This window comes from Bos indicus x Bos taurus, chromosome 6 (assembly GCF_003369695.1).
Source record: "Bos indicus x Bos taurus breed Angus x Brahman F1 hybrid chromosome 6, Bos_hybrid_MaternalHap_v2.0, whole genome shotgun sequence".
Taxonomy (NCBI): domain Eukaryota; kingdom Metazoa; phylum Chordata; class Mammalia; order Artiodactyla; family Bovidae; genus Bos; species Bos indicus x Bos taurus.
In genome coordinates, this window is record NC_040081.1 from 84534042 (window position 1) to 84561571 (window position 27530).

At 38.6% G+C, this 27530-nt stretch overlaps 1 protein-coding gene across 1 annotated transcript in view; it reads right to left on the reverse strand.

The window, feature by feature from the left end:
• The window catches only part of LOC113894348 (UDP-glucuronosyltransferase 2C1-like), a 37158-nt gene extending 9997 nt beyond the window's left edge, over positions 1-27161 (reverse strand). Inside the window, exons 1-3 of the mRNA XM_027544656.1 lie at positions 26367-27161; positions 15397-15545; positions 11565-11696 (exon numbers count right to left, since the gene is read on the reverse strand). Of these exons, the coding sequence (XP_027400457.1) occupies positions 11565-11696; positions 15397-15545; positions 26367-27087 (1002 nt within the window). The 5' untranslated portion in view covers positions 27088-27161. The remainder of the gene's footprint in view (positions 1-11564; positions 11697-15396; positions 15546-26366) is intronic.
• Between the last annotated feature and the right edge of the window lie 369 nt (positions 27162-27530).

Here is a 27530-nt window from a genome sequence, read left to right on the forward strand (position 1 = left end):
CTTTCTCACTTAAAGAAGTTCCCTTAACATTTCTGTATACGTGGTTTGGTGGCTCCAATCTCCTTTAGCTTCTGCTTGCTTGCAAAATTTTTTATCTCACCATCAAATCTGAATGTGAACCTTTCTGTATAGAATATTCTTGGTAGTAGGTTTTTCCTTTCATCATTTTAAATATGTCAAGTTACTCCATTCTGGCCTTTACAGTTTCTTCTGAAAAACCAGCTGTTGTCTTAAGGGAGTTTCCTTGTACGTAACTTGTTTCTTTTCCCTTGCTGCTTTAAAATTTTTTTTCTTTATCTTCATTTTTTTCCATTTAATTGCAATGTGTCTTGATGTGGTCCTTTTTGAATTGGTCCTGTTTGAGATTGTCTCTGCTTCCTACAACTGGATGCTTGTTTCCCTTTGCAGGTTAGTTATTATATCTTCAAATATGTTCTTTGCCCCTTTCTCCCTCTTCTTCAGGTCCCCTATAATACTAATGTAGTGTGCTTGATGCTGTCATGCAGGTCTCTTAAGCTGCCCTCATTTCTTTTTATTCTTTTTTATTTCTTTTCAGCTTCAGTGTTTTCTAGTACTTTATCTTTTTACTCACTGACCTGTTTCTCTACATTATCTAATATACTGTTTTTTCCTTCTAGTGTATTTTTCATGTCAATTTTTATATTCTTCATCTCTATTTGGTGGTGCTTCATATTTTCTCTTTGTTAAAAATTTCTAACTTCTCACTCTGTTCATCCATTCTTCCTCCAAGTTCTTTGAAAATCTTTACAACCGTAATAGTTGAACTCTCCATTAGGTAGATTGCCTGCTTCCATTTCACTTAGTTCTTTTTTCTGGAGTTTTATATTGTTGTTCCACTTGACTATATTCTTCTATCACCTTATGACACCTTACTTTCTGTTGTATTTTATGTATTTTATAGTTTGGTTACATTGCTTGATCTTGGAGAAGAGACCTTTTGTAGGAGACATCCTGTGCATCCAAGCAGTGTAAACTCCTCTGGTTGCTTCATTTTTACAAAGCAGACAAGCCAGGGTCTTGTCATTAGCTACTGGGGTGCCCCTATTTGGGCTGCATGCATCCTTCTGTTATGGGTTTGAGGCAGCAGAGAGATGGGCCCCGGGCTGAGCAGTTGAAGTCTGTCCCCTGTGGACCAATAATCCAAGATAAAGATGATACAGGGGCAGAGAGGAGCTGAGTTCTGCTCAGATAAAGAGACCACATATTTTTCATTCTTGAGGTCAAGGAGACCTTTTCAATTACACATGTGCAGAAAGTCTTCTTAGGGGTCAAAAAGAGAGGGAATGCCCCCCCATAATAGGTAGTATAAACCTTTCTACAGGCCTCTGAGATGGAATCCATCCTAGCTAAGTGATGCATGCATACAGAGGGGAAGATTGTGAGTTATACCAGAAAAGACTCAGAGTCAGGCAGAGAAATATCAGCCAGATGAAATTTGGAAAGAAATGATCCACAGAGTGATTTAAGCTACCACGAATCACAACTCTCTCTCAGAACCTGCCCATGTGTGTCTGTTCACACGTACTCTTCTTTTTTCTCCCAATAAACACTTCAATTGTTTCACTAATTTCGGTCTCTTTGTTGAAATTAATTTTTACAAAGCTAACAAGCCAGGGCCTTTTCACTTGCTACTGGCCCTCACAGTCTAATGGCCTGGACTCAGTACTCTCACTGCCTAGACCTGGTTTAATATCTGGTTAGGAAATTGACCCCATGAACAGTATGAAAAGGCAAAATGATAGGATACTGAAAGAGAAACTCCCCAGGTCAGTAGGTGCCCAATATGCTACTGGAGATCAGTGGAGAAATAACTCCAGAAAGAATGAAGGGATAGAGCCAAAGCAAAAAGAATACCCAGCTGTGGATGTGACTGGTGATAGAAGCAAGGTCCAATGCTGTAAAGAGCAATATTGCATAGGAACCTGGAATGTCAGGTCCATGAATCAAGGCAAATTGGAAGTGGTCAAACAAGAGATGGCAAGACTGAATGTCAACATTCTAGGAATCAGCAAACTGATATGGACTGGAATGGGTGAATTTAATTCAGATGACCATTATATCTACTACTGAGGCAGGAATCCCTCAGAAGAAATGGAGTGGCCATCATGGTCAATAAAAGAGTCCAAAATGTAGTACTTGGATGCAATCTCAAAAACAACAGAATGATCTCTGTTCATTTCCAAGGCAAACCATTCAGTATCACAGTAATCCAAGTCTATGCCCCAACCAGTAATGCAGAAGAAGCTGAAGTTGAACGGTTCTATGAAGACCTACAAGACCTTTTAGAACTAACACTCCAAAAAGATGTCCTTTTCATTATAGGGGACTGGAATGCAAAAGTAGGAAGTCAAGAAACACCTGGAGTAACAGGCAAATTTGGCCTTGGAATACGGAATGAAACAGGGCAAAGACTAATAGTTTTGCCAAGAAAATGCACTGGTCATAACAAACACCCTCTTCCAACAACACAAGAGAAGACTCTATACATGGACATCACCAGATGGTCAACACTGAAATCAGATTGATTATATTCTTTGCAGCCAAAGATGGAGAAGCTCTATACAGTCAGCAAAAACAAGACCAGGAACTGACTGTGGCTCAGACCATGAACTCCTTATTGCCAAATTCAGACTGAAATTGAAGAAGGTAGGGAAAACCACTAGACCATTCAGGTATGACCTAAATCAAATCCCTTATGATTATACAGTGGAAGTGACAAATAGATTTAAGGGCCTAGATCTGATAGATAGAGTGCCTGATGAACTATGGAATGAGGTTCATGACATTGTACAGGAGACAGGGATTCAGACCATTCCCATGGAAAAGAAATGCAAAAAAGCAAAATGGCTGTCTGGGGAGGCCTTACAAATAGCTGTGAAAAGAAGAGAAGTGAAAAGCAAAGGAGAAAAGGAAATATATAAACATCTGAATGCAGAGTTTCAAAGAATAGCAAGAAGAGATAAGAAAGCCTTCTTCGGTGATCAAGGCAAAGAAATAGAGGAAAACAACAGAATGGGAAAGACTAAGGATCTCTCCAAGAAAATCAGAGATACCAAAGGAACATTTCATGCAAAGATGGGCTCGATAAAGGACAGAAATGGTATGGACCTAACAGAAGCAGAAGATATTAAGAAGAAATGGCAAGAATACACAGAAGAACTGTACAAAACAGATCTTCATGACTCAGATAATCACGATGGTGTGATCACTGACCTAGAGCCAGACATCCTGGAATGTGAAGTCAAGTGGGCCTTAGAAAGCATCACTACAAACAAAGCTAGTGGAGGTGATGGAATTCCAGTGGAGCTATTTCAAATCCTGAAAGATGATGCTGTGAAACTGCTGCACTCAATATGCCAGCACATTTGGAAAACTCAGCAGTGGCCACAAGACTGGAAAAGGTCAGTTTCCATTCCAATACCAAAGAAAGGCAATGCCAAAGAATGCTCAAACTACCACACAATTGCACTCATCTCACATGCTAGTAAAGTAATGCTCAAAATTCTACAAGCCAGCCTTCAGCAATATGTGAACCGTGAACTTCCAGATATTCAAGCTGGTTTTAGAAAAGGCAGAGGAACCAGAGATCAAATTGCCAACATCTGATGGATCATGGAAAAAGCAAGAGAGTTCCAGAAAAGCATCTATTTCTGCTTTATTGACTATGCCAAAGCCTTTCACTGTGTGGATCACAACAAACTGTGGAAAATTCTGAAAGAGATGGGAATACCAGACCACCTGATCTGCCTCTTGAGAAATTTGTATGCAGGTCAGGAAGCAACAGTTAGAACTGGACATGAACAACAGACTGGTTGCAAATAGAAAAAGGAGTTCGTCAAGGCTGTATATTGTCACCCTGTTTATTTAACTTATATGCAGAGTACATCTTGAGAAATGCTGGGCTAGAAGAAACACAAGCTGGAATCAAGATTGCTGGGAGAAATATCAATAACCTCAGATATGCAGATGACACCACTCTTATGGCAGAAAGTGAAGAGGAACTCAAAAGCCTCTTGATGAAAGTGAAAGAGGAGAGTGAAAAAGTTGGCTTAAAACTCAACATTCAGAAAACAAAGATCATGGCATCTGGTCCCATCACTTCATGAGAAATAGATGGGGAAACAGTGGAAATAGTGTCAGACTTTATTTAGGGGGTTCCAAAATCACTACAGATGGTGACTGCAGCCATGCAGTTGAAAGATACTTACTCCTTGGGAGGAAAGTTATGACCAACCTAGATAGCATATTCAAAAGCAGAGACATTACTTTGCCAACAAAGGTTTGTCTAGTCAAGGCTATGGTTTTTCCTGTGGTCATGTATGAATATGAGAGTTGGACTGTGAAGAAGGCTGAGTGCCAAAGAATTGATGCCTTTGAACTGTGGTGTTAGAGAAGACTCTTGAGAGTCCCTTGGACTGCAAGGAGATCCAACCAGTCCATTCTGAAGGAGATCAGCCCTGGGATTTCTTTGGAAGGAATGATGCTGAAGCTGAAACTCCAGTACTTTGGCCACCTCATGTGAAGAGTTGACTCATTGGAAAAGCCTCTGGTGGTGGGAGAGATTGGGGGCAAAAGGAGAAGGGGACGACAGAGGATGAGATGGCTGGATGGCATCACTGACTCAATGGACGTGAGTCTCAGTGAACTCCGGGAGCTGGTGATGGACAGGGAGGCCTGGCGTGCTGCGATTCATGGCATCGTAAAGAGTCAGACAGGACTGAGCGACTGATCTGATCTGATCTAGGGAACTGACATCCTGCTTCAAGCCACTGCCTGCTAAATTTCCCTGAGATCTGATTGACTAGTATAAGCCATTGGCTCCTCTGAAAGTAATGCCTACTTGCCTTTGAAGTCAGTGCTCTGAGGGATTCTCTTCTGAGCACAGAATACCTAGGCCAAGGAGTCCAGGATTGGGCTCAAACCTTTCAGTCTTTGGGAACCACCTCTGCTAATTGGCCTACTTGGGGATATGAGTCTTGACTGTATTCCTTCTCCATCCTTCCTATCTATCTAATTGTAGTTCCTTCTTTATATCTTTAGGTGTAGATCTTTACAGCCTGTCTCTGCTTGTTCTCATCAATAATTACTCTGTAAATAGGGTCTATTTTAGTGTGCCTAAGGAAAAAGGTGAGTTGGGGTCTTTCTACTCTTCTGTCTGAGCCACACTGCCATTGTATTCTCTTATAATCTTTTTATCTCTATAAATCCATTAGTAATCTCCCTAGGATCATTTTAATTTTAATTTTTTGCATCAACTCTCTTTTTTCTCTTTTCCAGTTTAGCTAAATGTTTGATAATTTTGCTGACTTTTTTAAAGTACTGGCTTTTTATTTTTTTGATTTTCCTTGTTTTATTTTTAACCTATTTTTTTGTTTATCTCTGATTTAATAATCATTACTTCTTTGCTTTGGCTACATGTTGGTCCAGCTAGCCTTCTTTTTATAGTTCTTTAAAGTATAATCTTAGGTTGCTTGTTTTAGATCTTTCCTCTGTTTCAATGTAGTCACATAAAGCTATAAGGACTTCCCTGATGGCTCAATAGTAAAGAATCTGCCTGTCAATGCAGTAGATATGGGTTCAATCCTTGAATTGGGAAGATACCCTGGAGTAGGAAACAGCAACCCACTCCAGTATTCTTGCCTGAAAAATCCCACGAACAGAGGGGCTTAGTGGGCTATAGTCCATGGGGTTCCAAAAGAGTCGAACACTACTTAATTACTAAAATTCAAATTCAATAATTAAAATTTTTTCTATGGCCTTGCTTTCTCACCATATATTTTTTGTCTCTTGTGTTTTCATTCATTTAAAAAGATATTTTCTAGTTACTCTCATGCCTTATTCCTTGACCTATTGATCCAATAGCAGAAAATAGCTCCGCTTCTTTATAGATTAATCCTCTTTCTTTTACTGTTGTCATAATTTATATATTTATGCATTGTGTTCCTAATTACATAATTGTTTTTAAACATTTATATAATAAATTTTTGAGATTTTTAAAAGTTAGATATACAGCCAGAACTACAAAAATACTAACTTTTATAATTGAATTTATTGCACAATTTATTTCACATCACTGCAGATCTTTATTTCTTCATATAGCTTTGTGTTACTGTTTAGCAGACTTTTATTACTACCAGAAAGTTTTCCTTTTGCATTTTTTACAGGGAAAATCTAGTGTTAATGATGTTCCTCAACTTTTGCTTTTCTGGGAATGTCCTAATTTGTACTTCAATTTTGAGGACATTTTCATCATATAAAATTCTGTTAACAATTTTGTCTTTCAACACTTTGAATTTAACAACTTACTGTCTTTCCAAGGTTTCTGATGAGAAATTGGCTCATCACTGTATTAAAGATACCATATATGTAATGTATTCTTTCTTCCTAGCTACTTTCAATATTTACTCATTATCTTTGGCTTTCAAGAAGTTGATTATAATATGTCTTAATGTAGGTTGCTTTGAGTTTATCCTACTGGAAATTCATTAAGCGTCTTGGAGGTATGGATTCATTCATGCTAACCTGCTTCAGTAATGTCTGAATCTTTGTGACCCAATAGACTATAGCCTGCCAAGCTCTTCTGTCCATGGGATTCTCCAGGCAAGACTACTGGAGCAGGTTTAGTGCCCTCCTCCAGGGGATCTTCCTGATCCAGGGATCGAGCTCACAGCTCTTAAGTCTCCTGCATTGGCAGGCAGGTTCTTTACCACTAGCACCATCTGGGAAGCTCCGTATAGATTCATACCTTTATTAAATTGGGGCTATTTTAAGCCATTATTTATTTTAGTATGCTATCTGCTGATTTCTCTCTTTCTGGAACTCCCACAGTATATATGCTAATTCACAGGATGGATCCTCACAACTTATAGACTTTGTTCATTTTTCTTCTTTTTTTTCTTTTTCTGTTCCTCAAACTTGATAATTTCAATTATTCTTTATTAACATTTGCCACCTCTTCTTAATATCCTTTACTTCTGTTAGGTCCATACAATTTCTGGCCTTTATTGAGCCCATCTTTGCATGAAATGTTCCCTTGGTATCTCTAATTTTCTTGACGAGATCTCTAGTCTTTCCCATTCTATTGTTTTCCTCTATTTCTTTGCATTGATCACTGAGGAAGGCTTTCTTATCTCTTCTTGCTATTCTTTGGAACTCTGAATTCAAATGGGTGTATCTCTCCTTTTCTCCTTTACTTTTGGCTTCTTTTCTTTTCACAGCTATTTCTAAGGCCTCCTCAGACAGCCATTTTGCTTTTTTGCATTTATTTTTCTTGGGGATGGCCTTGCTCCCAGTCTCCTATACAATGTCACGAACCTCCATCCATTTTTCATCAGGCAGTCTGTCTATCAGATCTAGTCCCTTAAATCTATTTCACACTTCAATTGTATCAGTTCAATTCGGTTCAGTCGCTCACTCGTGTCCGACTCCTTGCGAATCCATGAATTGCAGCACGCCAGGCCTCCCTGTCCATCACCAACTCCCGGAGTTCATTCAGACTCACGTCCATCGAGTCAGTGATGCCATCAAATGTATAATCATTAGGAATTTGATTTAGGTCATACCTGAATGGTCTAGTGGTTTCCCATACTTTCTTTTTTTTTTTTTTCTCCCCTCCCCTACTTTCTTCAAATTAAGTCTGAATTTGGCAATAAGGAGTTCATGATCTGAGCCACAGTCAGCTCTGTCTTATTTTTGCTGACTGTATAGAGCTTCTCATTGGTGAAGGAAATGCCAACCCACCCCAGTATTCTTGCCTGGAGAATCCCAGGGACGGGGGAGCCTGGTGGGCTGCTGTCTATGGGGTTGCACAGAGTTGGACACAACTGAAGCGACTTTGCAGCAACAGCATAGAGCTTCTCCATATTTGGCTGCAAAGAATATAAGCAATCTGATTTCAGTGTTGACCATCTGGTGATGTCCATGTGCAGAGACTTCTTTTGTGTTGTTGGAAGAAGGTGTTTGCTATGACCAGTGTGTTATCTTGGCAGAACTCTATTAGCTTTTGCCCTGCTTCATTCTGTACTCCAAGGCCAAATTTGCCTGTTAGTCCAGGTGCTTCTTGACTTCCTACTTTTGCATTCCAGTCCCCAGTTAACATTTGCATTCCAGACATCCTGGAATGTGAAGTCAAGTGGGCCTTAGGAAGCATCACTACTAACAAAGCTAGTGGAGGTGATGGAATTCCAGTGGAGCTATTTCAAATCCTGAAAGATGATGCTGTGAAAGTGCTGCACTCAGTATGCCAGCAAATTTGGAAAACTCAGCAGTGGCCACAGGACTGGAAAAGGTCAGTTTCACTCCAATCCCTAAGAAAGGCAATGCCAACGAATGCTCAAACTACCACACAATTGCACTCATCTCACACGCTAGTAAAGTAATGCTCAAAATTCTCCAAGTCAGGCTTCAACAATACGTGGACCATGAACTTCCAGATGTTCAAGTTGGTTTTAGAAAAGACAGAGGAACCAGATATCAAATTGCCAACATCTGCTGGATCATGGAAAAAGGAAGAGAGTTCCAGAAAAATATCTATTTCTGCTTTGTTGACTATGCCAAAGCCTCTGACTGTGTGGATCACAATAAACTGTGGAAAATTCTTCAAGAGATGGGAATATCAGACCACCTGACCTGTCTCTTGAGACACCTGTATCCAGGTCAGGAAGGAACATTTAAACCTGGATACGGAACAACAGACTGGTTCCAAATAGGAAAAGGAGTATGTCAAGGCTGTATATTGTCACCCTGCTTATTTAACTTATACGCAGAGTACATCATGAGAAATGCTCAGCTGTATGAAGCCCAAGCTGGAGTCAAGATTCCTGGGAGAAATATCAATAATCTCAGATATGTAGATGACACCACCCTTATGGCAGAAAGTGAAGAACTAAAAAGCCTCTTGATGAAAGTAAAAGAGGAGATAAAAAAGTTGGCTTAAAGCTCAACATTCAGAAAACTAAGATCATGGCATCTGGTCCCAGCACTTCATGGCAAATAGATGGAGAAACAGTGGAAACAGTGGCAGACTTTATTTTGGGGGGCTCCAAAATCACTGCAGATGGTGACTGCAGCCATGAAATTAAAAGACACTTGCTCCCTGGAAGGAAAGTTATGACCGACCTAGACAGCAGATTAAAAAGCAGAGACATTATGTTGCCAACAAAGGTCCATCTAGTCAAAGCTATAGTGTTTCCAGTGGTCATGTATGGATGTAAGAATTGGACTATAAAGAAAGCTGAGCACTGAAGAATTGATGCTTTTGAACTGTGGTGTTGGAGAAGACTCTTGAGAGTCCCTTGGACTGCAAGGAGATCCAACCAGTCCATCCTAAAGGAAATCAGTCCTGAGTGTTCATTGGAAGGACTGATGTTGAAGCTGAAACTCCAGTACTTTGGCTACCTGATGCGAGGAGCAAACTCATTTGAAAAGACCGTGATGCTGGGAAAGATGAAGGCAGGAAGAGAAGGGGATAACAGAGGATGCGATGGTTGGATGGCATCACCAACTCAATGGACATGAGTTTGAGTAAACTCCAGGAGTTGGTGATGGACAAGGAGGCCTGGCGTGCTGAAGTCCATGGGGTCGCAAAGAGTCGGACACAACTGAGCAACTGAACTGAACTGAGCTGAACATTTGCTGATGCTTTTTCTTCATGTCTGATTTAGACCCCCTTCCGTGGATTTTTCACTTTAGTTATTGTAACTGTTAGCTCTATAATTTCTTTTTGATTCTTTTAAAAAATAATTTCTTTCTCATTGCCAGTATTTCCTTTTGTCTCTGTATCATTTTCTTCTCTTTATCATTGTCTTTCTTTGTTTCTTTGTCCATCTTTAGGACGTTTTTAAAGTATTTGTTTCTAGTAATTCCAAAATCTAGCATCCCTCAGAAATTGTTTTTCTCAATTTATTTTATTCCTTTTTTCCCCTTCATTCTTTTGATTGGGCTATACTTTCTTCTAACTTTCTATGTATTGTGATATTGGTTGAGATGTGTACACTGGATTTTTAAACACGATTCTAACTCTGGAAATCTGATTCGCCCCTTTGATAGGGTTTGCTTTGTATATTTGTTTGTTTGACTGTTGAAGCATTTTTCTTTGCCAGGAAACAGCCTAAGGTTAAAGCTTTAGGCCTTCTAGATATTTTATGAACCATTATCTTTTCATGGACCTGCACATAGCTTTCTAAATTCCACTGTGTGAGGTTGTTTTTCGATGGCCTAATTCAGTGACTTGCTCCCAAGCAGACAAAAATGAGAAATTGAAAAAAATAAGCTTATCCTTTAAAGTTCCTGGAAATTGCATCTTCTAATGAAGGTTGAAATGACTGTGGCCAACTTTTGTGCCTCACCTCAATTATCACAGGCAGGAGTCAGCGATTAAATTGCAGACACACAGTATGTGGAGGTTAAAGTCTACTGCCTCTCATGGTGCCACAAATTACACCAGGAATACAGGCATGTTGGCTAATGTAAGGCTGGGTGATTTCCACCCAGCCTTTCCACTGTGAGTTGCAAGTACTTAGAGTCCAGAGTTCAAATATGATTACTTCAGATAGCTTTTGCTGGAACAATTTTGTTTATGCAGAGAGAGAGGTCTTGGTGCTTCAGATTCTGCCCTGGTTTAACCCCTAAGCATTGTATATTTTAATACAATTCAATATTCTTGTGAAGATCCTTTTTTACATTAAATATTTAGAAGGTACTGCTTCCACAAAACAGTTTTTGAAAGTAATTTGGCTATGAATACAATAATTATTGTGAGCATTTGTAACTTAACATTACAGGTAATTCTCTGTTTTCACTAAAGCTAGGGGGGAAAATGTCTTTGGGAGTTTAAGAAGAACATTATTCAATTATAACCTAGAATAGTATCAATAAAAAGTATAATTTAGGGTAACATAATAGAGTGAACTACATAAATCTTTATTGTTTTGATATTATTAAAGTCTTCAATTATGTAAATAGAAGAATCATTGCTTAGGAGTATTCCAAGAATCTATGCTGTTACTTCAAGGGTCAACCAGGTCCTGATTGACCCAAATCCATTAATTATAAGGAAATATAGTCCCAAGGCATCCTGTGAATCAAGACTATAATTTAAAATATTATAGTCTTTAAAATGTTTAAATAAATATTTTAAAATATTCAAAATAAATATCTAAAATAAATATTATTTTATTCTCAATCATGGCAGTTGTAACTTGTGTATATGCCTCATATTAAGATAAAACAATACAAACAACAAAATAATGTTAGATTACATGGAAAGTTTAAAATCTAGGCACAAAGTTTACTGGTTAACAGTAGTGAATGATTCAGTATTAGCTCATTGTTTAAAGAAAATTCTGCAATATGTTTTCCTGTTAGCAATGCCAGGATAGCAATTACATATGTTGCTTTCACAGTTAATACTTTTTTAATATCTCAGTTAAATTGACAATAACAGTACCAATAACTTATACATTTTAAAGCACAGTTTTTAATTAAAGAGTTTTTCCTAGATTCTAAAATAGCTGCCCCTCCCTCAAAAAATATAAATATCTGACCTTTTGTGGAATTTGGGCAAGGGCTGATGCAATCATTTTAGAGTTTTCTTCTGTGAGGTTTTTGACCATTGATCCCAGAGTAAACACCACGACTCCATTTTTTCCAGAACTTTGAACAAACTCTTCAAACTCCTGTGAAGAAAACAGTCTTTGTTATGTGAGAGTTTAGAGTTATGAGTCACACACTTTTCTCAGTGTGCCTGAACTAAGAATGATTCTATTTTTTCATGTTAACCATTTCAGAGTACAGAATATGACCTGAAATCATTGGTTAATAGGCAAATTAAAAATGATTTAAATTGGAGGTTCCCTTTTAGCACATTAGAGATGTATGTGTGTATGTCTTTACAAATTATTGACTATATGTATCTTTTGCCATTGCTGAGCTCTTTACTTGTATCATTTGACTCTGATACATGGTAACTAAAGTAATATGTGTACATTTGCAGATGAGAAAGCTATTTCAGAAAGGTTAAGCAATTTGTCCAAGGCTGTAGAGCTTCCCTGGTAGCTCAGCTGGTAAAGAATCCACCTCCATTGCAGGAGACCCCAGTTCCACTCTTGGGTGGGAAGATATGCTGGAGAAGGGATAGGCTACCCACTCCTGTATTCTTGAGCTTCTCTGGTGGCTCAGACTGTAAAGAATCTGCCTGCAATGTGGGAGGGCTGGGTTTGGTCCCTGAGTTGGTAAGATCCTCTGGAGAAGGTAACAGTTACTCACTCCAGTATTCTGGCCTGGAGAATTCCATGGACAGAGGAGCCTGGCAGGCTACAGTCCATGGGGTCCCAAAGAGTTAGACACAACTGAGTGACTTTCACTTTCACACAGCTGTAGGTGTTACAGCCAAATTTCTAAGTTACTTCAGCATGATCAAATATGCCATTTTACTTTGAATGTGATGCTGTATGTGTCTATTACTGTCATTCTCAGAGTATGCATTATAAGAACTTCTGCATTACTTGTCCAGTCAGGAAGTTATATAGCTACCTCATTTCTAAATGTGCTGTGGAACCTTCTACCAAGAGAAAAAATAGGCAATATAAAACAAAACTGAAATTTAGAAAACAGAACAAAGTAACTGTACCAAAGTATGTCATTATGTTGACTGTGCTTCAGTAGAAAATGAAAGATAAATCTTATTAGCATCCATGGCTAAATATGAGGTGAAGCACCAGAACTACTTAAGAATCAAATGTTATTCATTTGGAGCATTGTGGAGAGGGTGCTAAAAGGTATTAAAGAGAACTGAATATAGTCATTGGCTTACTCATCATTTACCTTTGTACATGCACTAACTCTGAAACAGCCCACAAAAGTTATTATTGTGCATGAAAAGGTTGAAGTTTCACCAGGTTCTCCATCATATTCCTTTCTATTAGAGCCTCAATCCTCATGATTACTTTACTCTTCACCCTCTTTATGCCTCACTTTGCACATTTGCATTGACTCTTGTAGCGGTATATAATATGTTGATTTAGCATATAATATGTTGATTTAGTGTCCTTTGTTGTCTAATTTTTTAAATTAGGGATATTACTGAACCAACATTAGCAATACAAATTGTTCAAATAATTCAATGTTATGAAAATGCTTGCTACAATGAAGAATCCTACTGACATCATAGATTTAAGAATCTTTTTGTTTTTCATATGTGTGAGAGCATGTCATTACATGACTGCAGAGATGTGATTGTGCTTTTGTAGTGTCCCCAGGGCCCTAGTGTTCTCTGGTGGGTGGAGACAGGGAGATAGATTCACTGGAAAATCTACAAAGCCCTTACACTTCCTGGACACCCTGCAAAAAATAACAGATTGATCCTTGATGCCACATTATTGATAAATAAATACTTAAATACACACATTACACATACATACACATACACATTAAACATTACACATACATATGTGTTATTGGTCAATACTAAGACAATAGAAGAATTCTTCATATTTTTGAGCTATTAAATATATCTAATATGTTTATAAGCAAGCCTCACACTATTCCAACATTTGATTTCTAGGATTTTAGAACTGAATGTTTACAAGGCATAAATCTTTTATTAAAAATTATGGAGAAAAAAAAACAAACTCAGAATACTTAAAGGATTACTTTCTAAGCTGAAAAAATGGCTTACGACAATGTAGAATGGATATCCAACATCATCTATCTTTTCAAAATATTGAACATTGTGCTTTAAGATTTTGCTGTGAATGTAAATGTCTCTAAAAATAGTTTATTAATTTAAAAAACTTCATAAATACTTAATTGACCTGTCTCCAGTGATTAAAACAGTGTGTTTAATAGCTGCTTGCTAGATACTGCATTGTACCTCATTCAGCATATACAAACATGAATTGACCACTTTCCCTCAAAATTGCTCCTTTCTCCTTCTTCACTTAGTAAATGACAATATTATCTACTAAATTCCCACACAAAATAGTAAATATAAAGGATGACATATACAAGAAATAAAAAGCTAAGAATTAATTCTGAAACTGTCACTCTTAACTGCCACCTCCAGCCGATCTGAAAATCTTACCGACTTTCTTTGTAAATATTCTCCGAATCTTTCCACTTATGCTCAAAATTATTATCATATCGCATTTAGATTTCTATAAAGTCTTCTGAAACTACTGCACCTATTTCTCAGCCCATTTAAATTGTACTCCATTCCAAATAATTCAATAACCAAACTATATGAAGTGGTAAGCTGTATCACCTTATTGCTTAAAACTTGTACATTGATTTGTCATTGATATTAAATTTGAGGTAAAGAATACTTGTACTGTGCTGTGCTTAGCTGCTCAGTCATGTCTGATTCTTTGTGACCCCATGAACTGTAGCCCACCAGGCTCCTCTAATCCATGGGGATTTTCCAGACAAGAATTGAGATGGGTTGCCATGCCCTCCTCCAGGGGATCTTCCCTACCCAGGGATCGAACCCAGGTCTCCTCCACTCCAGGCGGATTCTTTACCTTCTGAGCCATCAGGGAAGCCCAAAGACTACTTAGTATTGCTCATTTGCTTTTTTCATAACTTACCCTATGGTCATCTTTCCATGCTAATTTCTTTCCTCTATTTAAACCAAACAAATGATTACTGTATGTTCTGCCAGGATTTTGGGTGAGCCATCACACCTCTATTTGATCTTTTCTCAAAGTATCGTAATTTCTCTACTATGTCCATTTCTTAGACTAGATTATGCTGAATAACTTGCAACTCAAAAATCTCAGTGTCTTGGGGTTTCCCTGCTGTCCCAGCGATGAAGACTCTGCTTTCCAAGGCAGCGGGTACCTGTGCAATCTAGGTCAGGGAACTAAGATCCCACATGCTGCAGTAGCATGGCCAAAAGTAAATACGTAAATAAGAGGCTCAAGTATCTTAGTATCCTAAAGCAATGGCTTCTTTCTTTTACCATATATCCATCTATTATTACATGTATTTTTAATCAGGATTCAGATTGACACATGCCATTCACATCACAAAGGGAAAGAGAACTCTGGAGTAAGTGCATCTGACAATTAAGAGTTGGACATGGAAGTTATACATGACTCTTCAGCTCATACTCATTGCCCAGAGAATATTGGACAATTTCACTAAACTTAGGGGCTGGGAATTTTATTTTAGCTAAACATCTGGCATATTTGATTAGCATCAGTAATGATTACTATGATAATGTAGAAAATATGGTAGCATAAAAGTCTAATGTGGATAAGTCCCTTTAATTCTTGTGTCTAGGTTTTCAGTTTGAATATCAAGTACTAGAAATAATAAACTACAAATCATTTCAGGAGGTAAATACTGAGAGAGGCAAAAAGAAACACATTTAATTACCTTAGGCAAGGGTTTTGCAGGCTTGCAGTGCAGTCCTCCAACAAATTCAAAGTTAGGTAAGAAAGGGTGAGGAAATTCAAAATCCCAGTTAGTTCGAATCAACCACATTTCAGCTTTTCCCATAATCTCACATAATTTGGTAGATTTTCCTGAACAAAAATGAAAGATGATAAAGGGAAAAACATTTGATATGCTAGGTGGGACATGTTTTACCATCAAATTTCCTGTGAAGAATCTTTAAAGAACCAATATTAGTTCTATGCAACCCAAGATAAATCAATAGGCTTTTCCTCCTCCACGAGTACAAAATACTGAGACTAGGAAGAACCAAACACAGAAATAAGGATGGAATAACCAAAGATCTTCTGCTTTATCTCTACCAACAAAATCTTTCAGCTTGAGCTACACCTGAGCCCTACTCCATGCTCAGAATCAGCAGGTGCTCTTAGCAATGAACAAGAAACTCAGCCAGTGATCCTCAGCCTACTGTGGTACAGTCTCCTCCTCTTCTGGAATTCCAATTTATCTCATTCTCATTGCTCCAAAAGCTTCTGATAGCTTTAAAAATAAGCAGCTTTTTAAATTGAACCATTGTTTTCTTTTCTGGTATTGGAAATGTCCTGTTACTACTAAGTACATCCTATCCAGAATGGAAATCTTATAATAAAAATCTTAAAGTAATTATCTCCTTTACAAAATTAGTTTCACAAAACTTTGTCCTCTTTGGTGAAGATAGAGCACTGCATCATAATCTGGTGGCAAAATATTTGCTATTTTGACCTACTTCCTTACAAAAGTGTCCCCTTTCAAAAGAAGTGGAAAGCATGTAAATATTAACATAATAGCAGCTCAAATTAGTGACTCTGAATTAAATCACATTCCTTAGTTTGGAGCAAAAGTTTCATTTCTGAATTTATATAATTACTGTGGTATAAGGAACCTTATTCAGAGTGTAAGTGTTCTTTTGAAATATGTACTCCACATAACCAATAAAAAGAAACTATAGCTATCTGGATTCTCACCACATGATTTTTTTAAAAAATATTTTCCTTGATATTCTAAGAGTGCTGAAGTTTTGATTAAAAAATATGAGGGATTTTTGAATTGTCAGGGAAACCTATCTGCTTAAAAGATCACAAGCAAATCTCAGTAATTTAGGGGTCTGATTCTGGTAAGGTCCAAGGTATTCAAATTCCAGTTTCAGATCTAGTATAGACCTCATATTTGAGCCTTAGGTGTCAGCTATGGGTATACTTTTATTTTCTTTCTGAAATGTTTTGCTCCTCTACTCTTTTAATGACAATTTTATTGACATACAATTTACACCATACAATTCTTCCTTTTAAATACACTGTGTGGTCTTTTATGCTACCTTCTTTTATTTAGCAAGTTTTCAGGATTGATTCCTAAGGTCATATGTATCAGTACTTCAAGATATTTTATTTCTGAATAATACTTTTGTACAGATATACTTCATTTTTTTAATCCATTCAGTAATTGTCGAATATTTGTGTTGTTTTCATATTTGGCTCTATGAATAATGTGGTTATGAGCATTAAAGTATGTAGTTTGTGTGGATAAATGCATTCATTTTTCTTTGTTATAAGCCTATGAGTAGAATTATGGGGTCATATCATTGATTTGCCTTCTTTTGTTATCCAAATAATACCTTCTTTAGTTAAAATCTGCACTCTTTTGTTATTAATCCAATGTGTTTCAAGCATCTTATTGAAAGGAAGACAATATTGTACAAAAACTATAATTGATCTGAATAAAGACTGTGAGCCAATATCTCAAATTTGGAAAACCATTTCCCAAAGTTCCAAAGCAATACTACTTTTTGTATTATGATGAGGCATTTGTTGGATACTGGACAATTCAAAGATTATTTATATCTTTAGAAAAATGTATCTACATTCTATATTGCTATTTGTTAGTGATTTACTGCAGATTTTTGTTTTTAGATTGAAGTGAAGTTAAATGTTAACTTGCATATTTCTATTTAGTAGAAAAAATCATCTCCTAAATTATGATCTTATTGCCTTATTAAACATTGACTATTTTTGTATCTAACCTAATAGTATTTTCCTAACATTCTTTTTCCTCCAGAACTGTTTATAAATAGTTTCTCAAAATATTTTGAAGCAGATGCCATCTTACCTGTTTCCTCATCAATTATTAGAACAAATTCATACATAATAAAGTTAATAATTACATAAATTATGTTATATTTTAAATTTGAAAAAATATGCTTGGAATTCATTATACAATGGAGATTATAAATTTATCCTGAATGGCAGGCTATATCTAATAGTATTTTTAAACTTATAAGTAAAAGAAATGTTTTCCTTTTATTTTATGACTTTATTATTTTTTTTCAGATTATTGATATATTCCCCAAAGAATATTTCAGGTGCCAAGAGCTAGGAAAGAATCAGAGACAAGAGTTATGTCCTGTCACTAACTTCACACTAAAATATGTTCCTAAGCTGAGTATCAAACTGCTGGAACTAGGAGTAAACAAAAATCTTAGATCCAGCTGTAGGTCAGTCACTTCTTGATCCACGGTTCAGAAAATGTTACCGGGATGAGATGTCAATGACCTTTTCTCAGTTTTGCCTTTTGTACCTTGTACTTTGGACATAGGTGAGTGTTGGGTGCAACAGTTTCTGCCGATGTTTAGGGTCAAGTCTAGAGAAATAAACACCTGTTTCTGTCACAAAATGCCTAGAAACTGTCTCAATGTTACATGTCCACCTGGATTAAGTCTTATGCCTTGTTGAACACACAGTATATTCCTGGGCAGAATACTTCATTAGAAACACTCACATTGTTTCTGAATTGTTGAAGAAATGATTTCTCATAGAAATTTAAATGTGCTAAAAATAAGGAAAATGAAAAGATCTATATAAAACAAAAGATTACAACTATAAAGGAAAATTTTTAAATTTAGTAATAAACTAATCTTTTAGTAATGACACATTATTAGAGATATTTCTGTCCAAAATAAGACATACAGATGGCTAACAAACACATGAAAAGATGCTCAACATCACTCATTATCAGAGAAATGCAAATCAAAACCACTATGAGGTACCATTTCACACCAGTCAGAATGGCTGCGATCCAAAAGTCTACAAATAATAAATGCTGGAGAGGGTGTGGAGAAAAGGGAACCCTCTTACACTGTTGGTGGGAATGCAAACTAGTACAGCCACTATGGAGAACAGTGTGGAGATTCCTTAAAAAACTGGAAATAGAACTGCCTTATGATCCAGCAACCCCACTGCTGGGCATACACACTGAGGAAACCAGAAGGGAAAGAGACACGTGTACCCCAATGTTCATCGCAGCACTGTTTATAATAGCCAAGACATGGAAGCAACCTAGATGTCCATCAGCAGATGAATGGACAAGAAAGCAGTGGTACATATACACAATGGAGTATTACTCAGCCATTAAAAAGAATACATTTGAATCAGTTCTAATGAGGTGGATGAAACTGGAGCCTACTATACAGAGTGAAGTAAGCCAGAAGGAAAAACATAAATACAGTATACTAACGCATATATATGGAATTTAGAAAGATGGTAACAATAACCCGGTGTACGAGACAGCAAAAGAGACACTGATGTATAGAACAGTCTTATGGACTCTGTGGGAGAGGGAGAGGGTGGGAAGATTTGGGAGAATGGCAATGAAACATGTAAAATATCATGTAGGAAACGAGTTGCCAGTCCAGGTTCGATGCACGATGCTGGATGCTTGGGGCTGGTGCACTGGGACGGCCCAGAGGGATGGTATGGGGAGGGAGGAGGGAGGAGGGTTCGGGATGGGGAACACATGTATACCTGTGGCGGATTCATTTTGATATTTGGCAAAACTAATACAAATATGTAAAGTTTAAAAATAAAATAAAATTAGGAAAAAAAAAAAGCAACTTTAAAATGTATATAAAACTAAAACTGACTCCTAAAAGCCAAAGCAACCTGAAGACATAACATTTCTGATTTCAGGCAATATTGTAAGCTATAGTGATCACAGCCATATGGTATAGGCATAAAAACAGGCACATGAACCAGTGGAACAGAATCACAAGCCACAAAATAAGCCCATACATATATGATCAACTAATATTTCACAAGGGAGCCAAAAATATTCAAATAAAAAAGATCATCTTTTAAATAATCCTATTTATTATTATTAAATAAATAATAAATAATCCTGGAAAAAAAGAAAAAGGGTATTCAAATGAAAAGAATGAAACTAGACTGCAATCTTACTCCACTACAAAATTAACTGGAAATGGATTAAAGATTTCAATGTAAGATCTGAAACCATAGAGTTCCTAGAAGAAAACATGGCAGAAACTTTTCTTGATATGAGTCTTGGCAGTGATTTTTTAAACATGATACCAAAAGCATAAGCAACAAAATTAAAAATAAGCAAATGGGACTGCTTCAAACTAGAAGGCTATGAACAGCAAAATAAATGATCAACAAAATGGAAAGGCAACCTATAAAATTAGGGACAATATTTTCAAACCATGTATCTGATACAGGATTGGCATTCAAAATGTCTAAAGAACTTATAAAACTCAGTACAAAAATAAAAAAACAAATAATTTAATGTAAAAATGAGCATGTGTGCATGCATGCTAAGTCACTTCAATCGTGTCCGACTCTTTGTGATCCCATGGACTGTGCAGCCCACCAGGTTCCTCTGTCCATGGGATTCTCCAGGCAAGAATACTGGAATGGGTTGCCATGCCCTTCTCTAGTGAAAATGAGCAAAGGACCTGAATAGACATTTTTCCAAAGAAGATATCAAATAGCTAACAAGTACATAAATGGGTGCTCCCCACTGCTAATCAGGGAAATGTAAATTAAAGTCACAATGAGATATCACCTCATGCCTGTTTATATGGCTATCATGAAAAGACAGGAGATAACTAATGCTGGTGAGGATATGGAGAGAAGGGAGCCCTGGTGCACTGTTGATAGGAATGTAAACTGGTGCAATACTCTGGAAAACAGTATGTAGGTCCATCAAAAAATAACATTGTAAAACTACTACCACCTCCCATGTTCACTGCAGTGCTGTAGCATTGTTTAAGGTAGCCAAAATATGGAAAAACTCTAAATGTTTTTCTATGAGTGAATGGATAAAGAAAATATAATCATATATACCATGAAATAGTATTGCTACTGCTAAGTCGCTTCAGTCGTGTGTGACTCTGTGCGACCCATAGACGGCAGCCCACCAGGCTTCCCGTCCCTGGGATTCTCCAGGCAAGAACACTGGAGTGGGTTGCCATTTCCTTCTCCAATGCATGAAAGTGAAAAGTGAAAGTGAAGTCGCTCAGTCGTGTCCGACCCTCAGCGACCCCATGGACTGCAGCCTACCAGGCTCCTCTGTCCATGGGATTTTCTAAGCAAAAGTACTGGAGTGGGGTGCCATTGCCTTCTCCGTGAAATAGTATTAAGTTATAAGAAAAAAAAAAGACAACCTGTCATTTGCCTCAATATGGATGGAACTTGAGGAAATCATGGTAAGAGAAGTCAGAGAGGTAAAGACAAAAACTATGTGAAATCACTTAAATGTGGAATATTAAAACACATACACACACACATGCACACACAAAACAAAAAAGAAAATGAACTTATAGAAGCTGAGAACAGATTGTTGGTTGCCAAATGCCAGGATTGGAAAGTGGGTACAATAGGTAGGTGAAGGTGGTGAAAGCGTACAAGCTTTCACTTGTAAAATAAGTAAGTCCTGGGGATATGATGTACAACATGTTGACTATATTTAGCAGTACTGTATTGTATATATGAAATGAGTTAAGGGAGTAGATCTTAAAAGTTCTCATCTCAAAATTAAAAAGTTGTAACTATGTGAGGTGATGACCATTAACTAGAGATCTTGTGGTGATCACTTCTCAATATGTATAAATACAAAATAATTACATTATATGCCTGTGATTAAAAAAAAGTGAACTTAAAGCAGGGCAAAAAAAAAGCAACATAAATTTTTCTCTGCCATTTGAGCCACTCACCACCCTCCTCTTTAGTGTATATTGCATATCTATATGCAAGGGCTGTGTGGAACTCCAGCCGCAGAGTCCAGGTGGGAGGGCAGGTGGGCCTAGGATGGGGGCAGTTGGTGGCCTCAGAGTGGAGAGGGGAGAGCGGTGGAGAGTACTGGAAGCAGAGACCTTGCCCACTGATTGAGGTGTGGGCTGCTTGAGAGGGCTCAGGGATCCGGGGAAGACGGTGGTGCCTTGAGCACAGGCGGGGGAGGCTGGGAGACTGGCTCCCACTCCCAGGGCGAGTGCTTTGTGGACCCAGTACACACAGTGCTGAGCACCCTGCTGCTCCTTGGCAGGCCGTCAGTCAGGACTTGCATGTTGATGGTACGCTTAGGCTTATTATTATCAGTCATCGAGCTCTCAGATCTACCTCACCTATTGAGATTAGACAAGTTAGACTTACAAACTGCCCAAAGGACAGCAACCACGATTCCTGTTTTTATTCTGATCCTACACATTCTTTTCCCCCAACTTTTTAAATCTGGAAACTTTCAAACTACAGAAGAATTGAAAGAATATTAGAGGGAGCACTAGCCTTCACCCCCATACATCAACTGTTAAAACTGTACTTGTGCTTTGCCTTCATCTCATCTCCATATACGGAGAAGGCAACGACACCCCACTCCAGTACTCTTGCCTGGAAAATCCCATGGACAGAGGAGCCTGGTAGGCTGCAGTCCATGGGGTCGCTGAGGGTCGGACACGACTGAGAGACTTCACTTTCACTTTTCACTTTCGTGCATTGGAGAAGGAAATGGCAACCCACTCCAGTGTTCTTGCCTGGAAAATCCCAGGGACATGGGAGCCTGGTGGGCTGCCGTCTATGGGGTCGCACAGAGTCGGACATGACTGAAGCGACTTGGCAGCAGCAGCAGCAGCATATCTATATTCCACATTAATTAGGTTTCCTTAGAAGACACAGGAATACCAACTCATCAAACAAACAAACGAACAAAACAATTTCCTTTTGCTAGCAAGGTAACTCTTTAGGAGAAAACATTTCTTCCTTAATCCTATAAGGTGTCACAGTGACCCACCACTCGCTTTGGCCTATGTAAGTTGCCAGCATTACTCTGATATATAAACTTTTGATGTATAACCCTCTATCTCAAAAACTCATATAACTGTGTTTTGATTTCTAATGGGAGGACTTTTTTCAGAACTTTCTAAAAAACTGCCTCCCAGGTTATAATCTTAAGGTTGGCTCAATTACAATTTTCAATTTTTTCTACAGATTCACAATATTTTGTTGACACCTAAAATTAATACAAAGTAACATGTCAATTATATCTTAAAAAATCTAACTTAATAATGCAAGCAGAACATGGCTGATAGGGCCCACATGGGGTCTCATTGATAAGATGGCTCGTTATTTGTGGTGTAGCTGTTAAACCATCAACCCCCATAACAGAGACCTGAGAGACCTTGGTTTTTCCAGAGTAGGCAGGCATAGCAGAGTAAGTGGCCCATGTCAATGAAAAAGGAGATCAGCTTACCTGCCACTGTAAGAGTTACCCTGGACTCCGTAGAGGTGATGAGAGTTGGGGCCTGGGGCCCTGGGCACTTTCAGACTTCAGTGGCAAGTCTGAGGAGCCTGGGCAGAGCTGGGTCAGAGGACTCCTGCTCTGGACCAAGAGGGGATGTCTGGATCCCTGGAGGGGTATTTGGGCAGTCGACCTTCCAATGTCCCTTTATGCCACAGCTGGGACATGGACCTGGAGAGGCCTTGGCTTTAGGCATGAGCGGGCTCAGTGGCCTTCTTTGCCACATTTGAAGCAGGGACCAGTTGGCTTCCTTTCTTTGTTGGTTGATGGAGGCTTGGAGCCATGTAGGGCAGTGGCTAAAAAGGTGGTATTTGGCCTGATCTGGTTGGGCCTTCTCTAGCTTTGCCTGTTCTTCCCAATTTTTGAAAAATCTTAAAGGCTAAATTTAAAAGGTCTCGTTGAGGGGTTTGAAGGCTTTCTTCTGTCTTTTTTAGTTTCCTTCAGATATCTGGGAATGACTGGGAGATAAAATGGGTGTTAAGGACAACGGTGCCCTCTGCTGAAGTGGGTTCTAATTTTGCATATTTTTGTAGTGCTTCCATTAACCTGGATGGAAACTGTGCCAGGTCTTCATCTAGTCTTTGAGTTATTTCCTGCAGCTTATCAAAGCTGATGACTTTATGCCCTGCCTTTTGAAGGCCCACAGTAAGGCAGGTCTCCCTACCTGATAATCCCAGTTGGGATCATCTCGGGGGGACAGCCATTGCCCCTATGGGCTTAGTACCCTGTTTATCTCATCAGTATGCACCTGAGAGGCTTGCCATACTCCATACTCCTTCCTTCTCTTCTGGAAGAAGAGTGGAGGAAAGTATGATGTAAGTATCATGCTAGGTTAAGTCATAAGACTGGGTAAAATCCTTGAATTCTTTTAGTAATTATCCAGGTCTGAGGAGAAGGAGCCAAGACGCTTTTCAATCTGAGACAGATAGGTGAGGGAGAATGGGACACGAACCTGAACAATGTCTTCTGCTCCAGCTACTTCAGGTAAGGGAGGAGTGGAGCGGGGTCCTCTGGTGAAGTTTCCTGTTTTAAAGTTGTTCGGAGAGGGGATCTAGGGAGACTGGGGTAAAGCCTTGGAACCCTCAGGGCAGAGGGTGGGGCTTAGGTCTCAGGGTTTATCTCAGGCACAAGCAGGAGAGGGTTGTTGGGCGCCGCGGTGGCCGCGACCTACCCTTGAGAGGGAGGGAGTGAGGAGGGGGCGTAAGGTGGAGGTTGTGGAACTGGATCTGGAGCGGCTACGAGGGGATTGGGAGCTATCGGGGGTAGGCTGTGGTCGGAAAGGTGGAAGGAAGAAGAAGGAAAGTCTGAACAAGGATTGGGAGACATTGTTTAGGAGGATGTGGTTCAGAGTGGGCTAAGAGTATTTGAGAAATAGAAGGGGATTCACAGAGAGGGGGTCGAGAGCGAAGAGCAAAGAAAGCCTGAACATAAGGGATTTCTAACTACTTGCCATTGCGGCAGCATAAGTTATATAATCGAGAATTCCATTTTCTGGCCACTGGGACCTGTTATCAAGTTGGTTTTGCAGCCAGACACTGTTAGAATAGGAAGTAAGTCTGTTTGGTCTTATCTCCCCTTGGAAGCCCAAAGCTTTTAGGTTTCGGAGAAATCATCCCAGAGGAGTAGACTTTGAAGACTGGGATTGAGAATTTCCCATTGCGGCCGAATAGGGAAGTTAAACAAGGGCGAGAGAAAGCGAGGAGACCTCGGACCTCAGAGCTTCCTCGTTCTCAGGACTTTCTTGGAGAATAATAATAGTCTGCTTTGAAATGGGCTTCCCCCATTTCAAAGTAGACGGGGCACAAGGCCGAGGGGCTGAGGGCCGTGGGGATCCTCCCCTCCCGCCTATCGCTAGGACTTAGAAACGAGGCGAGAAAGAGAGGATCCAAGGGAATGGGATTTCATTCACCCTTGGATGGTGACCGATGGATGAAATGTGGGCTGGTGTGTGGATGTTAGTCCAGCAAGGCGAGTGGAGAGTCCCGTCCCAGAGCTCATCTCAGTTTCTCGGCAAGGTCCAAGGGAGGGGACCACCGGAGGTGGGCTTGTGAGAGGAGCCCACCCAGTTGCGGTGGATCTTCCCTCCAGGGTTTCGGCACCAAAATGTAAGGCAAGTGCAGAGAAAAAGAGAGTGAGCCGGGCAGTCAGACAAAAAAAGGGAAATTTATTAGAGGGAAAAAAGAGGGTGACTGGCTCTTAAGGAGAACCAGCGTTCTCCCTTTTGATGGAATCCTTCTTATACCTAACCAAAGAAAAATTCTCTAAAGGGATGGTCACATAGCTGGCGGTCTGGAATCTGGTGGTCTCACAGCTTTAGAAGATAGGTGCCAGTGAGATAACCGGATGTCATTTGGGCAATTTGGTCAGTCTCACAGATCACTGTGCTTTATTCTTTGTTTGTGAGGTCGACATAAGGATCCATCTTATCAATGAGACCCCATGTGGGCCCTATCAATGGCTTTCTCAAAGTATCTTCTGCAAAATCCTCCTTAACACAATTATATAAACTTTATTTAAAAAATAAGCATATCAGTTATGCAAAATGAAAGCATAAAAAGACTTGCTGAAACGGATAAAATCTTTGAGCTCAGGATCAAAGCTCAATAGTTCACTTCTAATCCAATTATGAATGGAACAGCAACAATAAAATACATTTAAAAGTCTAGTTAGAGAAAAACAGTTCTTGTTTCTTTCTCTTTTGGAAGGCAAAGAGCAGATGAAACCAATGTATGTTTATTTTCCAGTTTTTTACTCATCACTTTATGAGCCTGGGAATCAGCAAACCAAGCCTTCAGAGGATGCAAACAGAAGGCCTGAGAAACAGCAGATTAATCAAAAAGAAAATGGAAGGTATAGTGCCCTATTCTAGGGGGTCTTCCTGACCCAGGAATCATCAAACCCCTGTCTCTTATGTTTCCTGCATTGGCAGACAGGTTCTTTACAGCTAGCACCACCTGGGAAACCTGCATATGAAAGGAGAAGTAAACAAGAGAGAAGTAGCCCAAGGTTATGGAACTTAAACACTGTCAGTTTTGGGTTTTGTAGATATCCTGAAAAAAAAAAAAAAATTAGCAGCATTGAATAGGATTTATGGATAAATATAGAGAATATTTGTTCTCTGATAAATCTTTAGTACTCAATAATCTAAAACAAAACAAAAAATGAAAAGTTTAAGAAAAGAATAAAGAAAGATAAAGAATTGTTATTATGTTGTTACTCAAAACAGTTAAGAAATATGAGCTTGGAAAAGCTTTTTTAAGTTTTCATACAGTCAGATAAACATTTACATTTTCCATATGAAATAAGAATCATTATTACATGCAAATATCTCTTACCTAAAACCTTGCTGTAATATTCATCCCATTCTGGAAATACAAAATATGAATACATCAGGTCATTTATTGTATACGATAACCAGTTCTCCAGCCTCTGTATAAAAGTCATGCTGTCTGTCAGTCCTGATATGGCTCCAGGAACATATGAAGAAGGCATAGGAAGCCCAGCACACAATCTCTCAATGACATTCCCATAGGAAAACCGAAAGGAGTATATAAATGGAATGTTGAGAAGCTCAGCCACTAACTCCCCACAGAAGCTTAAAGGGTCAGCAATACAGATATCAAACTTAGCTGCCTGAAGCCTGGTGAGCAACTCCTTGTTTGTGACAACACTGTCACAAATGCTTCTGGTTGTTGCTAAAAACTCTTTCAACATTTTTGTCAGTCGTACTTGCCTCTCCCACCATGAAACTTTCGGCAGTTCAAAAGAAAGTGTGTAGAGATTAGCAGTGAATTCTTCCATGAAACTTTCTTTACTTATTGGACTTTCAAGGATCTCCACGTTAAAGGGAATCTGGGTATGATCAAGCAGAGAACTTGTTGAAGGTATGAGGACAGTTATCTCATGCCCACCAAGGTGGAGTTCATCCAGAATAATCTTTAAATTAATCCAGTGACTGAAATCCATGGGCCATACAAGTATCTTTCCGGTCCTTCCAGAGTCAAAGAACCATAGATGCAGCATGAAAAGGACATAGAAGCCTTTCACAGTCTTCATAATCAACTCACTGAAACTAAATCTGGGCTTGGACGAAGTGCATGAAACTCAAAATCCAAACATCTCTCCTTGACTCTCCCAATCAATTTATACTAGGTAGGATTGAACTTTGATTTATGTACTTTGTATTAAAGATTAAAACAAAATGAAACTGCCTTGATGGAAAAAAAAAAAAAAAAAGAAACAGTCGATAATGTCAATAAAATAATTAAGGGAAAAAGAGAAACACCTCAGAGTGAGTTTCCAAACTTCTTTTATGAGCTTCCTTGGTGGTTCATATGGTAGAGAATCTGCACTCAATGCAGGAGACCTGGATTCAATCCCAGGGTCAGGAAGAAATAGCTACAGAAAAAACAAAACAAACAAAAAACTTCAGAATGAGATTTTCAAAACTTCTTTTCATGGATATCAAAAACAGAGGACATGAAGTTAGACATAAATTC